Below are 15,345 nucleotides of genomic sequence, written 5' to 3'. Positions count from 1 at the left end.
TGCATTTGGAAAAAGACCAGAGAGAGCAACTAAAAGGTGTTATGTATGACCCAGTATATTGCCTAGGCATAATTTCCCTATATTTATATTTATATATTTATGGTATACAGTTATAACCGAAGATTTTGTGGATAGCAGCTGGCAATAAATAAAATTCAACTCATGAAACATAAAAAGAGAAGGACTTTGTTAGAACACTGTCACTGGCCCTGTGCTGGAAGTTGTTTTTAACATTGTTAAAAATACAAAATTTCCTTTGCTTTCCAGAACTTGTTCTTAACTCTACCAGAAGTTTGTTCACAATTCCTTAAAGTTTCATATGGAATATTTCCTGCCTTTGATATAGATTCTTTCTCCTGGGGTCATTGAGCCCCCAGAAGTCATTTCAATCATGGTAATATGAGTGGGTTGATTAAAGAATCAGATCTGAAAATAACATAATAAATGCATATATTCTAAGATGTACATTTTTTTCACATTTAAGCTTACCTTCAATTGGGATGTGTCGTACAATGAATGGCATAGTGGTGATAATTTTTTTCTCTTTATTTAAAGGGGATATATAAAATAATTCATCTTAAAATTGATGGTGGCTTAGATGTAGAGATAGATGGTAACTTACCGTCTTTGCCATCTTTATGGTCACCCAGTGCCTAGAGAACCCCTTTCATTGTCACTCAGTTTGAAACCTCAGGGGTTGTACCTTACAATAAATTTCCTTAGCTTGATCAGCGGGAGTGAAGTGAGTTTAGTGCAGAATGATATAAATGATAGTACTTCTTACATCAAAATCCTTATACTTAGAACAGACACTTTATCAAGTGGCTGAGCAAACACAACAGCTTTTGAAGTATTTGAAGAGCCATTGAATTTAAGAGTCTTCAAGCCTTCACTCTTCTTTAATCTTATTAGTACAGGTCTTCAGAACATGGCTCTTTCTTGGTTCAAATTTAAGGACATAGATTATGCAATAATGCTTAAAACTTCTTATCTATTTCAACCTGTTGATATATCAAAGACTTAGGAAGCTCTTGAATTTAAAATGAGAAGAAATCATAATATTTTTAAATGACATTTGAATGGATAAGGACCTATTTGATCTCTTTTATAGAAAAAAAGTCTTCATAAAATAATTCCATTATTCTATCATTTTTTTTTCCTACTGTATTTTCCCAAATTGAGTGAGGTAAACTTTTTGGTCCAATATCTTGTATTCACCAATAAAATGACCAAATGAACCTAATGAACAAGAATCGGTCTAGAACAAATACAATAAATGTCAGATATTCAGACTCCATAAGGAATGTTAAGAATTCAGCCTTTTAACATCAATCTTTTCAATTTAACGAGATCAATCATTTAGATGAATATCACTTTATCTGCTTTTTAAATTTTTATTTCTCTCATGTTGTATTCATTCTGGCCTCTTTATCCTAAGAATCTCAACTTCAGAATTAAATGAAAAACTGTTTATGAAAAGATTTTGCCTGATTCTCTGTGTAAACTAGGTGCCCAGGTATAGAGAGTAGGGTAATTAGATTACATTGGACTGGTGTGTACATCCCAGCTCCACCCCTAAACCAGTTGCATGTCTTTAGGCAGACATACTCTCTCCTTCTTCTGTCTCCCCACATTGTGCATTGGTGTCCTTACTTTTCCCATCCAAAAATCTCATTGATGTATCTGTGCCTCTCCATTCATACTGTCCGAGGTTAGCCAGACTACTATCCGTGGACTTCTAAGACTCCCGACTGTTCTCTCTGACCTGGTCTTTTCTTTGTCCATCCCATTCTTCCCCTAACCTCCAGGTTAATTTTCTTGGTTGTCATACTCTTTCTCACCAATCTTCAATAATCTGTACTTAATTACCAAGAAATCTTAACAGCCTAGCCCAGCCTTCAAAACTCTTTATAGACAGTCAATCCTACCTTTTCTCCTTGACTCTCTCTCCCACTGCATATTCCTTTTCTGCTTTATTTATTTTTTTTTAAAGATTTTATTTATTTATTTGTCAGAGAGAGAGTGAGGGAGAGAGAGCGAGCACAGGCAGACAGAATGGCAGGCAGAGGCAGAAGCAGGCTCCCTGACAAGCAAGGAGCCTGATGTGGGACTTGATCCCAGGACGCTGGGATCATGACCTGAGCCAAAGGCAGCTGCTTAACCAACTGAGCCACCCAGGCATCCCTCTGCTTTATTTTTTTTAAAAGATTTTCTTTATTTATTTATTTGACAGATAGAGATCACAAGTAGGCAGAGAGGCAGGCAGAGAGAGAGGAGGAAGCAGGCTTCCTGCTGAGCAGAGAGCCCAATGTGGAGCTCGATCCCAGAACCCTGGGATCATGACCTGAGCCGAAGGCAGAGGCTTTAACCCACTGAGCCACCCAGACACCCCTCCTTTCTGCTTTATTTATAGACATTCAGGTGCATGTGTTATCTCTCCTTACAGCTGTAAGTTGTAAGTAAACTAAGACCATATCTTAGTCATTTTTTTTTAAATCTTGCACAGTGCCTTATACATTTTGTGTACTTAGTGGGGGAGTAAAGATAACTTACTTTACTTTCCTCTAATACAAAAATACAAGATATGGAATTAGACCTTCCTTGGTGAATCAGAATTGTCCTAAATATTTCAAAGATGTATTGAGAACCTTTTATGAAAAGACATTCTGTTAAGTGTAGGGAGGTAGCTATGAATGAAAGAAAGCCTTTTAAGGTATCTTGCTAGATTTATTCTATCTGCTACAGAATTGGAAACCATATTTAAAAACATAATTTGAAATAAGTGTAAATCGGTTCAGAGTTGTATTTTCAGAGAGATGTTCTTTAATGAAATATGGGGGTTTACAGGGATTTTGGTGCTGTTTGGGTGCCCTGTGTGTGTGTGTGTGTGTGTGTGTGTGTGTGTGTATGCACATGAGAAAGAAGGAATAAGGGAATGCCTGAATGAGAGACCGGAAATCAGTAAATCAATCCAGGTGCTCAAATAACCATTTTAAAATTGTTTGTTCTAAGTAGTGTCCCTAAAAGATGGGTTTTCTAATGCTCAAATAATATATGGTAGTAATTCACAATTATAAGGCTCTTCCACAATCATTACTTTTAATCTAGTGCTTTAAGTTATTATAATTTCTGGAACTCAAGAGTTGCTTTTATATTGTATTTCCTGGGTAATGTAGACACAGGGCTAAGTAATTCCAAAAGTGTCCACAGCTGAATTTATTCTTTAAATTATAGATCAGAGAAATAGGTCCAAACTGATGTTTTAAAATTTTCGTTATGGCTCTTTAAGCTTTTGCTTTATGACTACAAATTACACTTTTGAGTAGATTTCAACCATTTTAAGTGTGATGATCCCTTTCAGTGTCAAAAACAAATGGATTCTTTTATAACAATTGTTCTTTCAGTATTCTTGATTGAAAAAATATATAGGCAAAACTTTACTGTAAATCTTGTGATTTTTGAAATGAATCTGCATTTTATTAATCAAAAAAGATGAACATTATTTAAAATACAGTATCTGATGTGTATAATAACATAACTTCGGCTTCAGACAACGCCTAATGCAAATATAGATTCCCAGTCCCTTGTAATAACATAATTACTCATTCAGTGAAATCTTTTTAATAACACAGCTACCAATGAATATCAACCCACAGGTTGGGAAATTTTGATGAGATACTTGCTTTCTTCAAACACTACTAATTTAATAATTGATACTCTATTTCAGAAGTTTTTAAAATATTCTAGGACACCAGTCTCTAAATTGTACTCATTTTTGTTCTTGTTTTTGCTTTTTGAAGATTTATACAAGCATTTAATGAACTAGGATGAAGAACAAAAGCTAAACTTTAGTTGTACTAGTTCCCTTCATTCCACAAGGCTTCGTTTCTTTACGGTGTCCCCAGTTATTTATTTTCACTACCTGTGTTTTGCCATTAAATGATTTCAAATGCTCAAGTCATTTTCAGCTATATTGAGTGACTTTAGAATCTGCCTGTGCCCAGTAGTCATCTTTTGAATCTCAATCAATCTTTCTCTCTGTCTCTTTCTTGTTAAACACTAACATTCTGATTATCAGTTTGAATTTGAGTCAAACTAGACTGACCTAGATTGAATGAAATGGAGCCATCCCCCCCCCCCACCAAAAGTTCCTTTAGCAAGTTTGACTGTATCTGTTACCCAGACAGAGGTTACCTGGGCATGAAAATGATGGTTATTGTTGGTTACCACATCTACTTTTAACGTGATACTTTTTAATGAAAATACACAAACACTTCTGAATTGAGGGTTTGTATACCAGAGAAAGAAAACACAAAGCACTTAAATCTCTTTGTATCCCTCCTTAGGCTAGAAGAAAGTTGAGATTTCCATTTCTACTGATGTACATGTACTTAAGGAATTTTGTATTAAGTGTCATGTCTAGACATTTAGACCATAATAAATTTGAACATAATAGCCATAGCTTTTATTTTGTTGTAAATACAGTAATAAAATATATCTAATAATTCACCCAAAAAACTGGATGTTAAATTATAGCAGACCTCATGAATGCAACATGAATCTGTGTGTAATATGAATAGACAATATGTTTTCATGATCTTGTGTGTTAGTAGCAGAAGGAGGCCTGCTTAGTTCTGCACCCTTCAGACCATACATGGACACTTGGTTCACTTCTGTGTTCCTCACTTTGATAACAAGGATCTAGAAAACTGGAATGAAGTTGGAGTTGAAGAAGGAGTAAAAAGCCATTTCAAATGAGAAATTCTTAAAGGTCCCGGGATTATATTTAGTATGTATTTAGTAATAGATATAGAGAACACTGGGAAATAGCATAACTATTATTAAATATATGAAAGGTTACTATATTTTGAATTTTCCTTTATAGCTTTTCCAGGTTGAAAAGTCCCAAGAAGTCAAATTTCTGCTCACTGCAGAAGTGAATTTCTAATGAATGGGATGGGTTGTAGTAAGAGAAAAGTAAATTCTCTGTTAATAGGTATAGTTGGTCCTAGGTTGGATGATCATGTGATAAGCTGTGGTAGGATAACAAGGACCCATGAGTATGTGGACCAGAGTCTCTAATACCCCCTTTCAAACATGAGTATCTCTGAAATATTCGAAAAGAAATGGGTGTATAACACAAATCAGGATTTAACAGTGTTCAGAATACTCCCTTTTAAATTACTATCTCAGAAGATATTTTATAATGTCTCATTTCACTCCTGAACCGTTGAAATTCCTTAAGAGCTATACATTCAAAATTGTGCTGGATACAGATGCAGCCGAATATGGAGGACATCAGAGATTGGACCACAATACTGATTTTTTTTCTGAAGATTTTAAACATAATGAGCGTCCCTGTTCTCTTTTGGTAAGTAAGGTCTTTAAGATCTATTCATTGCATATTCATTTAATCCTTTATTTTTAAAGCGGTGTTTTTGTCCAAAGAAACAACTTTGTGTAAGTGGCATGTAAAAAAACTAAATGAAACAAAAAACAAACGGGGTGGGGTTGATAGAAAAGAAGTGAGCTGAACTATTCAGAGGCGGTATGTGTGGTGCTGGGCTGAATTTGCTTTTGGAAAGCTGATAGTAACAGGTATTTGGTAGACAATTGGGAAAGTTTGTCTATCACTAGGAATAAAAAATATTCCTCAAAAAATAAGGAGAATGCATATTTTTCTATTATTATGCAACACTTTACTTCCCTTCTGTTCTTGCTTTCTATATAATCTTTTACATCCAGCAGATTTCTACATTATTGACTGTCTAATGAAGTTTAATTTAAAACACCTTAAGAGGGTCTATAAAAATCTATTGCTTTTCTTTCCTGCAGTCAAAGACTGAATTCATTCTACTTACAGAATTTTCTGATTTCCTCATATCACTGAGAAAAACATTGAATCATATAACTAATTTTTACTCTGTGTTAATACATATGAAAGAATATTGCTTTAAACTACAAGGCTTCAATTCTTTTAAAACTGTAGGATCTAGAAACTCTCCAGATTTAGAGGAAGACTTGTTTACTTTATGTCCAGATAGTAAGCTCAGATCCATATATCTACATTATGTTTTTTTTCCTTTTCCTGACTAGTCCTATACCCGCCTCCCCCATCTTCCCTTCCCTCCCTCTCATTCACATTCTCATTTTCTCATCCTCTTCCTCTTCCATCACTCTGCTTCAGATGCACATTTTTTCATCATGGGAGGTCTTAGATGAAGATTTGTTTCACTTTTATGAGGCCAGAATGTATCTAACAAATGTATAGATAGTTTTATCACAGCTGTTAAATTCTCTCTTTTCCAAAAATTTAAGTATAAGTCAAAGGGGAGAATCTGTAAGGGACGCCTGGTTCCCCCACTTTTCTACCATATTCCCACCTCTTAAAGTGGTGCAGATGTATCACTTTGTAAATCACCGTATTGCCTATGGAGTCAGCTTTCCCAAGACAGTGGCATAAAATAAATGACAAGAGCAGAGATGAACAAGATTGAGTTGTGGATTATAGGCTCTGAGGAAAGTGTAATGGCCACAGGAGACATGAGGGTTATTCTAACAGTATGTGTGTTTATATAGGTGGTGACGGTGGTGGCACACATTTAAGTAGATTTAGATACAGATGTGAATCCATATGCATTTTTAAGAAGGAGGCCTGAGTGGCTCAGTGGGTTAAACCCTTTGCCTTCGGCTCGGGTCATGATCCCAGGGTCCTGGGATCAAGCCCCACATCGGGCTCTCTGCTCAGCCAGGAGCCTGCTTCCCCCACTCCTCTCTCTCTCCCTGCCTGCCTCTCTGCCTCCTTGTTATCTCTGTCAAATAAATAAATAAAATCTTTAAAAAAAATAAAATGATTAAGAGGGAGGGTTTCATGGTGGTATCAGATTTTATCCACAAAGAATAATTGTTGTAGGGACGCCTGGGTGGCTCAGTTGGTTAAGCAGCTGCCTTCGGCTCAGGTCATGATCCCAGCGTCCTGGGATCGAGTCCCACATTGGGCTCCTTGCTTGGGGGGAGCCTGCTTCTCCCTCTGCCTCTGCCTGCCATTCTGTCCACCTGTGCTCGCTCTCTCTCCCTCTCTCTCTGACAAATAAAAAAAAATAAAAAAAAATAAAAGAATAATTGTTGTAATTTGTTGGAACATTCAGTTTTGCCATATAAAGTTGATAAGAATAGTTTCTAAAATGAATTTTATTTTTTTAATATTGTTTGAGAGAGAGAGAGAACACACAAGTGGGGGTGAGGGGCAGAAAGGAGGTAGAGAGAATCTCAAGCTAACTCTGCACTGAGTGGGGAGCCCGAACTGGGCTAAGTCTTACAACTCTGAGATCATGACCTGAGCTGAAATCAAAAGTCAGATACTCTCCCAGCTGAGCCACCCAGGCGCCCCCTGAAATGAATTTTAAAAGTTATCTTAGGAGACACCTGGGTATCTCAGTCAGTTAAGCATCTGACTCTTGATTCTGGCTCAGGTCATGCTCTCAGGTCCTGAGATTGAACCCTGTGTCCAGCTCCATGCTCAGTCCAGCTCCCACTCTCTCTGTCCCTCTCCCTGCTTGTGTGCTCTGTTTCTCTAAATAAAAACATAAAATCTTAAAAAAAAAAAAAAAAAGATTATCTTAAAATTCTGCAATAACCCCTGAGAGATTAAGGAAGATCATTCAACTTGCAAGGAATGGAAAGGAATTTGGAAGACTCAGGCAACATTTGTATGTAGCAAACTTCCTAAAGCTTCATGTGTCCAGTGAGGGTTCTCTGTTAGGTAGAGAGGCTTGGTAAAGCATTGAAAAGACCACAGAATGTTGTGGCAGCGAACTTGGGATCGAGCCCCCTGTCTGCCATTTACTAGCTCTAAGAAACTGAGTTCTCACCTTTTCTGCACTGCATTTTCCATCCTCTATAATGAGGATTAGTATAGGATACTCTCCACAGCAACAGATTCTTATGACGCATGAACTCATTAACTTGGCCAAGTTTTTTGGAAGCCCCAAAATGCTATTTCACGTGTATTTTAAAGGTATTGTTATGGCTATTCAGTTCTTTTTTAGGTATGTTAAGCACATCAGGATACTAGGTGCTTTGAGGACGCATAGTTAAGAAGAACTTCTCCCAATTTGGGGGAAGTTAATAATCTTATGCCAAGGGCTCACCGTCTATGAGGATGGGCAGAAAATATCTTGCTGTGCTTTCAGTTCTTGTAAAAACAGGAAGATTCTATCATAATTAGAACAAGCCAACTCACAGTGGCAGCAACAGTTAGGAGATTATTTTGCAAGTACTAATTGAATTTATCTTGCAAATAAGGAATGCACGGGTCGAAACTAGCAGGTGGAGCGGAGAGCAGCACATGAGCGTTGGTAACAGGTAGAGGAATACCGCGCTGCAAGCACATGAGAGACAGAACATAGCTCAGCCCCTGCCTGTATTAGAATTCTGATCCAGCTGGGTCAAAAAGGTGATGATTAGCTCTGTCTTCCCAATGGCAGCATCTTGTGTCAGTAACTTAAGGTGCTTCAGGAAACACTCATTTAAATGTCTTTAGGCTCCAGGTGAAATGATCACTGGTTTTAATATAGGAATAAGAGCCCAAATAGACCGGAAAGTCCAATAAAACATGTTCCTTCTTGCCAGAGTTATCCTTTGAAGAGCCAGAGGGGAAAAAAAACACATTAAAAAAACAAACCTGTTCTAAGAATGCCTCATTATAATGGGACTCTATTAAACTAGGTCATATGTGCTGGGATCCGATCAGGTTTCTTGAAATGACTGCAGGCACTCCGGGTCTCATTCCACCACCAGCAAGAGATCACTCTTGCCTCCCACACGCCTGGAATAAAGGGGAGAAGAGAAGACTTCTTTTCTTCTCCATAAAATTTCTGCCCATCATAATAAGGACACAGTATTTACCAAAGCTTAATTTGCAAGCTCAATAATCCAAAGGATTTGCTGAATAAGTATCAAATCTGCTTTCAAAGATAGTAACAAATAGTGCTTGAAGGAATCTTAAAATAGCCACGCAAGCTGCTGATCCAGCACCTTCCCTATTATGAACTCCATCAGTTGACGCTGGGAAGCCCCGGGAGAACCATGGGTGCACTACCATTGACACACCTTTGCTAAGGTCAGAGTCGCCCGCAAATGCCAAGAAGCAATGGGAAAGAATTTCTCCATTCTCCTTTCCTGGCAATTGTCAGAAACTACCCTTTAGCACACTTATTTCCCTATATCTTGGTTTTGTTTTGTGTTTTGTTTTTTAAAGATTTTATTTATTTGACAGAGAGAGACACTGTGAGAGAGGGAACACAAGCAGGGGGAATGGGAGAGGGAGAACCAGCCTTCCAGCCCAGCAGAGTCCGATGTGGGGCTTGATCCCAGAATCCTGGGATCATGACTTGAGACAAAGGCAGCCACTTAACGTGTGAACCACCCAGGTGCCCCTATATTTTTGTTTCTGGTAGAGGAACTTATATGAACCTATATGTTACTTACATGTTGGTCAGTGCACTGGAAGCAGGGAGGCTTTCTTTCCCTTCTCTAGTTCATAAATTCGAATTCCCTGGCACAAATGGAGGAACAGATTATTGCACCTAAAAAGAGAATTAGTTTCCTTTACGGTAACTCAAGTAGTCTCAAGGGTGAAATACGAATGAGGCAATAATTTCAGCATTTATTACTTTGCCAGTTTGGCTCCTCATCACTACAAAGTAGATCTGTTCATGTGATTAAGAAAAAAAAAAGAAGTAGATCTGTTTATTCTTATTCTAAATTTGGGAATTCAGAAGCAGACTTTTGGTTTAAATATGGAATTTGGCATACGTCTATCTTTATTGTAGTGGAAATACAATTTAGCAGTTGGGAAAATGTCTTTTGCTCTATCCCAAATCATGAACATGTTTAGGTTTTTCAGATAAGAAAAAAAGTCAAACAATTCTTAAAGCTTATTCTTTTTTAATATTTCTAAATCAGATAATATAGATTTCTATATAGAAATATTAGTATCACTTTTCTCTTAGCCTAACATGAAATAATGAATTAGAATAAGATTTTTTTCTCAGAAAATACTTTATGAACTAAAACACATATGTGAAAATTAGAATTATTTTATATATCAAACTTATTTTTCAAAATAATTTGTAATTCTTTTATGACAAATGTGTGTATGAAGACTATTAAAAGTCTAATGCCCTTTTCATCAAATGATGTTATCACCCTTCAATTATGTGCTGTTGCTAAATTTAGCAATTTCTAAGGAAATTTAAAAATTAAGGTATTTTCTATTTAAAAGTTATTTTAAAATTTTCTGTTTTCAAATTTTTGACACCCTGTTTTCAAAAATTGTATAATTAATTTTTGCAACTCAGTTATCCTCGAAGAACATAATACTTTGCCTGGATGTCATAATATAATAGATGATTGTGTGCTTTAGTTTTTTTGTTGTCATGGGTTTTTTTGTTTCTGGGTTTTTTTTAGTCATGTTAGTTCAACATCGTGATTAAGTCATTAGGGTAGTCAAAATAACTAGGTATATTAGCATGCATTTGCCTCTTTTAAAAAGTGAATTGAATTATACTATGGAATTCTGATTCCTTCTGAAGTGCTGACTTTAAATATAGCTAGAAAATATTAAATTCATGACCATACATTCATTGTCTTATATGTTCTTAATGTGCTCCTAACCACAAAGTCTTTAGGGCTCAATGGCTAACACATGGGCATGGTATATATGTTGATCAGCATATATCACCTGTAAGCGTACTAAACACTTTTTCTATACATACACTTAAATATAAATTGTTTATATTTAAATATGCTTAAACATTTTCATGTTTAAACCTACTCAAATTATGTTCATATTTCTTTTCACTTGCTATATGAATCAAAACTATTTTTAGAATTCAAATTATAAAATGAGTGTTACAGAGCCAATACTTAGCACTAAATTATAGAGCCCCCAAACTGTTCGTGTCTGTGATTGTCTCATCATAAGGATTAGTTCTGATTATCTTAAATCCTTTAGTATAATTGGTAGTCATTTCCTAACCACTAAGAAAATTGATTTACAGACTCAGGACCCTAATAAAGAAAAAAACTCAAATTTCCATAAATAGCCAGAGTTAAGAAAAATCACTTGCTTGGGGAAATTCTTTCACGTTGCCTATACTGCAAGGGCTCAAGAGCAACATAAACACATTCTCGTAATTAACACTGCAGTAAAAAATATAATTACACAATATTCCCGTTAATGATACTCTACAATTATCAACTGAAGGTTTTTTGAGCAGATAGTATTAAGAGGTCTCTATGTGTGACTGGAATTGGCCTCATAAAACTCCTTACATCAAACGACCAGCATCATTTAGTAAGAGTTCTTGGAGCATTTTTTAACCATTGAATGCCAAAAGAGGAAACTCAACGTATATATTGCAAGCCTTGAACTTCTTGTCATCCCTTTTGTTTTACTCTTACATTTGGGTCGGCTAAAATACCAAGAGATCACAGAAAGGAAGAGTGTTTCTAAATTATAGGTTTATAGTTTTCATTTGTATTTCATTAATGAAATTAGTTATGAGGTTATGAATCAAACAGAGTAGGTGCCAGAACTCTGTAGGATTCAAACAGGAGATTGATGTGACCTGTCCTGCCAGATCACTGTGCCACACTGAGCAGAGATCTATCATTATTTGTTTAGGTCCCACTTGTTTGTTTCATTAGATCTGTCTGCAGAGCCTTGAACTGACCAGAATCCTTTCATATGCATATAAGACCATACCTAAAATCAGAGAAATGTTTTTAATGTAAAGGGAACTGAAATTCTTTTATCTAGTCGTTGGTACTACTGAAAAATTTAGATTGATCTTCAGTTCTAAAGTACTTAGAAGAGTTCAGAATCATTCTATTATAACCTGCTGCCCCAGTGATTAGTTAAACCTAGTTTTTGTGATTCCCCAAACTATACACACAGAACAGAGTAAGAATATGGCAAACTCCTTTGAAAGGGCAGAACACTGTCTCCTGACTCCTGCCTATTTTGATGAAAATTGGAGAAAGAATTGGTTGAACCTGTAAATAATAGGAAAAATAGAGGGAAACAGGTTATGGCACTGACATAAAGGGTTTCCCCACACTTAATGATGGGAAGGGCATACTATTTATCTTTTGGAAGTACTAGACGCAAATCGAACTGTGAGACATTGAGCTACCCAGTGACTGTTAGCATTTGTGAAATTTTGATGATGATAATTTTTGAAAATCACTATTAATTGAAGATTAGAAAAACTCTTCTCTAGTTACTACATTCATAATATAAATTTCTTTTTAAAATGCCATCATTTTACTTTAATCTTTATTGTTCAAAACTAACCAACTAGATTAGTGTGTCTGATTTTTTTTAGAATTGTGAGAGTGCTTTATGGCAAAAACCTTAAGGGAAAGCATTGTGTTCATTTGCAGAGTCGAGATGTATTGGACATCCAATAGTTTCATTCAGTGAAAACCAGCTGTTCTGTTCCTTTATTTTTTTTTTTTCCTTAAGTGTGTCTGCTTTGCATCTTTCATTCTGGTTCTAAACTATAAAAGCTTTTTTTCTTTCTTTCTTTAACCCATCAGCCAGATTTTTACTTAAAGATAAAATGACTGAAATAATAAAATATTCACAGTGTCAGAAATGGAAAGATATTGTCACAATGATGCCAGCAGTCTAATATTATTTTTACTGTTTCTTAACAGTAAATATATGTAAAATAGCACATAGATAAACATCAAGCAGTTCAGTTCACTTCTCAATTTTGTAAAAAGTATTTCAGATATAAGTCTACCAAAAAATATCTTGTGATATATGCACACATTGGGCCCACTTTTATTTATTCTTTTATTCATTGTTCATTATTTTATTTTGTCATCATTGGCACCTACTTTGTCCACTGGCACCTGTGAAGAGATAGAAATGTGAAGACTTAGGGCTTCTACCCTTATAAAATTCATAGTCTGGTGGGGACGACATATCATAAACTTGAAAAAAAAAATCGCAAATTGTGTTAGATGTTCAGAAAGAAATAAAAATCCCTTTGACCAGAGAACTTGGATTCATCTCTCATCTCTGCCACTTACTAAGTGTGTGACCTTGGGAAAATTATTTAGTTGCCCCGTGCCTCCATTCCCTCATCTGAAAGATGGAGGTGATCGCAGTGCTGCCTCACAGGGTTGTCCTGAGGATTGAATGAACTAGGACCAGAAAGACGTGGAGATCCTCCCTGATGGAGGGCACAGACTGAGCGCTTAGTAGCTGTTAGCTGCGATTATCGTTTGGCGTCCTCACCATACAGAAGGGAGATCAGGGACCCAGAGAGGCAAAGCAACACAGCCAAGGTTGCCCAGATTTAAAAAAAAAAAAGAAGAAGAAGAAGAAGAAGAAGAAGAAGAAGAAAAAGGAAACAAACAAAAATGCATCATAGAAAACAAAGTGGAAAACCTCTGCTATCTAACGTCAAGAGACACCCCTCTGTGGAGCTGGAACTTTTTAAAATGCAAGAGATAAGGAACTAGCAAGCAAGGTAGAGAGTATTCTGAGCAGGGACCCAGAGAAGGGAGGAAAGACCCCCCTCCCCCCGCCCCTGGGAGGAGCCTGGTGTGAGGGGAGGAGAGATTCGTGCCACACCGAGCTGAGACGGGAGATGGACTGTCTCGCAGGAAGGGGAGGAGTCAGGACCCTGCAGGGCTTGGAGAGGATGCGTACTGCGTTTTCAATGCAGGGCGAGCTTTTTGGCTGGTTTAAGTTGGAGAGGGACCTAAATACCCTTAGGATCCCTTATATTACCTTTAAAGTTTATTTCTTAAAATGACAGAAGACAAAATGGGATGACAAGAATCTTGGTGTCGAGCAGTGTTCTGTATATTACTTTTATTCACCTGAATAGAATAACATTGTAACCTCAGGGCAGCCTTCCTGTACCACCGCATAGTGCCTCCTCAGCAGCGCGTGTCCTTCAGAGCCCTCGTGTCTGCGGGACGTCGGGTTTTGTAAAGTGTATGGCGCCCTCTAGTGGGGGTTGCTTCAAAGGCGTCTCGCTTAGGTACCGGGACTGCTGAACCGTACCAACGTCTCCTGGGAGCTTGCAGAAGTGTCACGATAACTGTAACTTGAAGCAAATGTGAGAGGGCATCGTGTCCTTTTGACATAATGTCATCGTGTTCGGTATTTCTTTCAGTGGCACTGACATGATTGTGTTGACTTAGGTGTACATTCCAAGCCGAGTGGGCCTCGTCCTTCAGAATGTGGATATGCCCAACTGAGGAGACGGAGTTTCAGCTTCACCAGAAGCCAAGTGTGCTTTGTTTCCTGTTCGCCTTGTCACAGAGCTTGTAATGTGTAAGCTGGCGAAACACCGCTGTCTAGACGAAACATCAGACGTCTGAAATGTAATATTGGTTTATGCAAATGAACGTCAGACTTTGGCTAGAGGGGGGTATGTTTTTGAAATTTCAAGGATCCTAGACTCTCTTTTTCCAGGCATCGGAGCAGCTAGGATTCTCAGATGAAGTATTCTGTGTGATGCCTTTAAACAGCTTTTCTTTCTAGGCCAATATTTGATCCTTAAAGTTCACATATGAATCATGTGTCATGTATGATTATTTCTGTTGAATGTATACAGTATTTTTTTAAGAAGAATATTGGGGTACTTTATTTGTTCTAAGTATATCTTGGTATAATATATAAAGCACCAAGGTTGTTACTATGTTTTTTTTAAATTGTGTTTAGAAATACTGTAATAAGTATGTAGTAATGTAGTAATGATATAAAATTAAGAGTTGGATCAGAGATAATATAAAACCATTATAAACTTGTCCATGCTTCATTTTGCCTAAGTTTTATCTTGTGATCTCTGCTTCATTTAGTATCTTGGTGGATGCTGATATCTCCGTCTTTCTGAAGACCTGAATTGGGAATTGTAACATTTCAGAAAACTCTTTTATTGTTGATCAATAAAAAATTTAAAAAAAAATTTAAAAACTGCAAAATTGGCTTTGCTAATACTTACTTTGCTGGGCTACCATTGGGATTGATTTAGAATGAATGTTAAAATGTTTATCTTACCTCTCATACCCTCCCCACATATATGCTCGCATGCACAATGGGCCAAACACGGGGGTTAATAATAGTTTTTCTTTAGGTACTATTTTGTAATGTAAGATTATATTGACTAACTCAGGTATCCAAGCTACTCTGCAGCTGTAAACCTGAACACTTTCAGACGTTGAATTAACTGTCTCAACTCAGTGGGATACTCAGTCATGAAATTGCCAGTCAATTCATTAAATAGTAGGCCACGGGTCTAAAATCAGTGACAT

General features: G+C 36.8%; 1 protein-coding gene across 1 annotated transcript in view; it reads left to right on the top strand.

Annotated features, from left to right (window-relative positions):
* GBE1 (1,4-alpha-glucan branching enzyme 1) overlaps positions 1-15,015 on the top strand; it is a 281,717-nt gene extending 266,702 nt beyond the window's left edge. Inside the window, 2 exon segments of the mRNA XM_047722078.1 lie at positions 5,254-5,371; positions 14,233-15,015. Of these exon segments, the coding sequence (XP_047578034.1) occupies positions 5,254-5,371; positions 14,233-14,289 (175 nt within the window). The 3' untranslated portion in view covers positions 14,290-15,015.
* Positions 15,016-15,345: the final 330 nt, after the last annotated feature.

This window comes from Lutra lutra, chromosome 1 (assembly GCF_902655055.1).
Source record: "Lutra lutra chromosome 1, mLutLut1.2, whole genome shotgun sequence".
Classification (NCBI taxonomy): Eukaryota; Metazoa; Chordata; class Mammalia; order Carnivora; family Mustelidae; genus Lutra; species Lutra lutra.
This window is presented reverse-complemented; position numbering and strand designations above follow the sequence as displayed.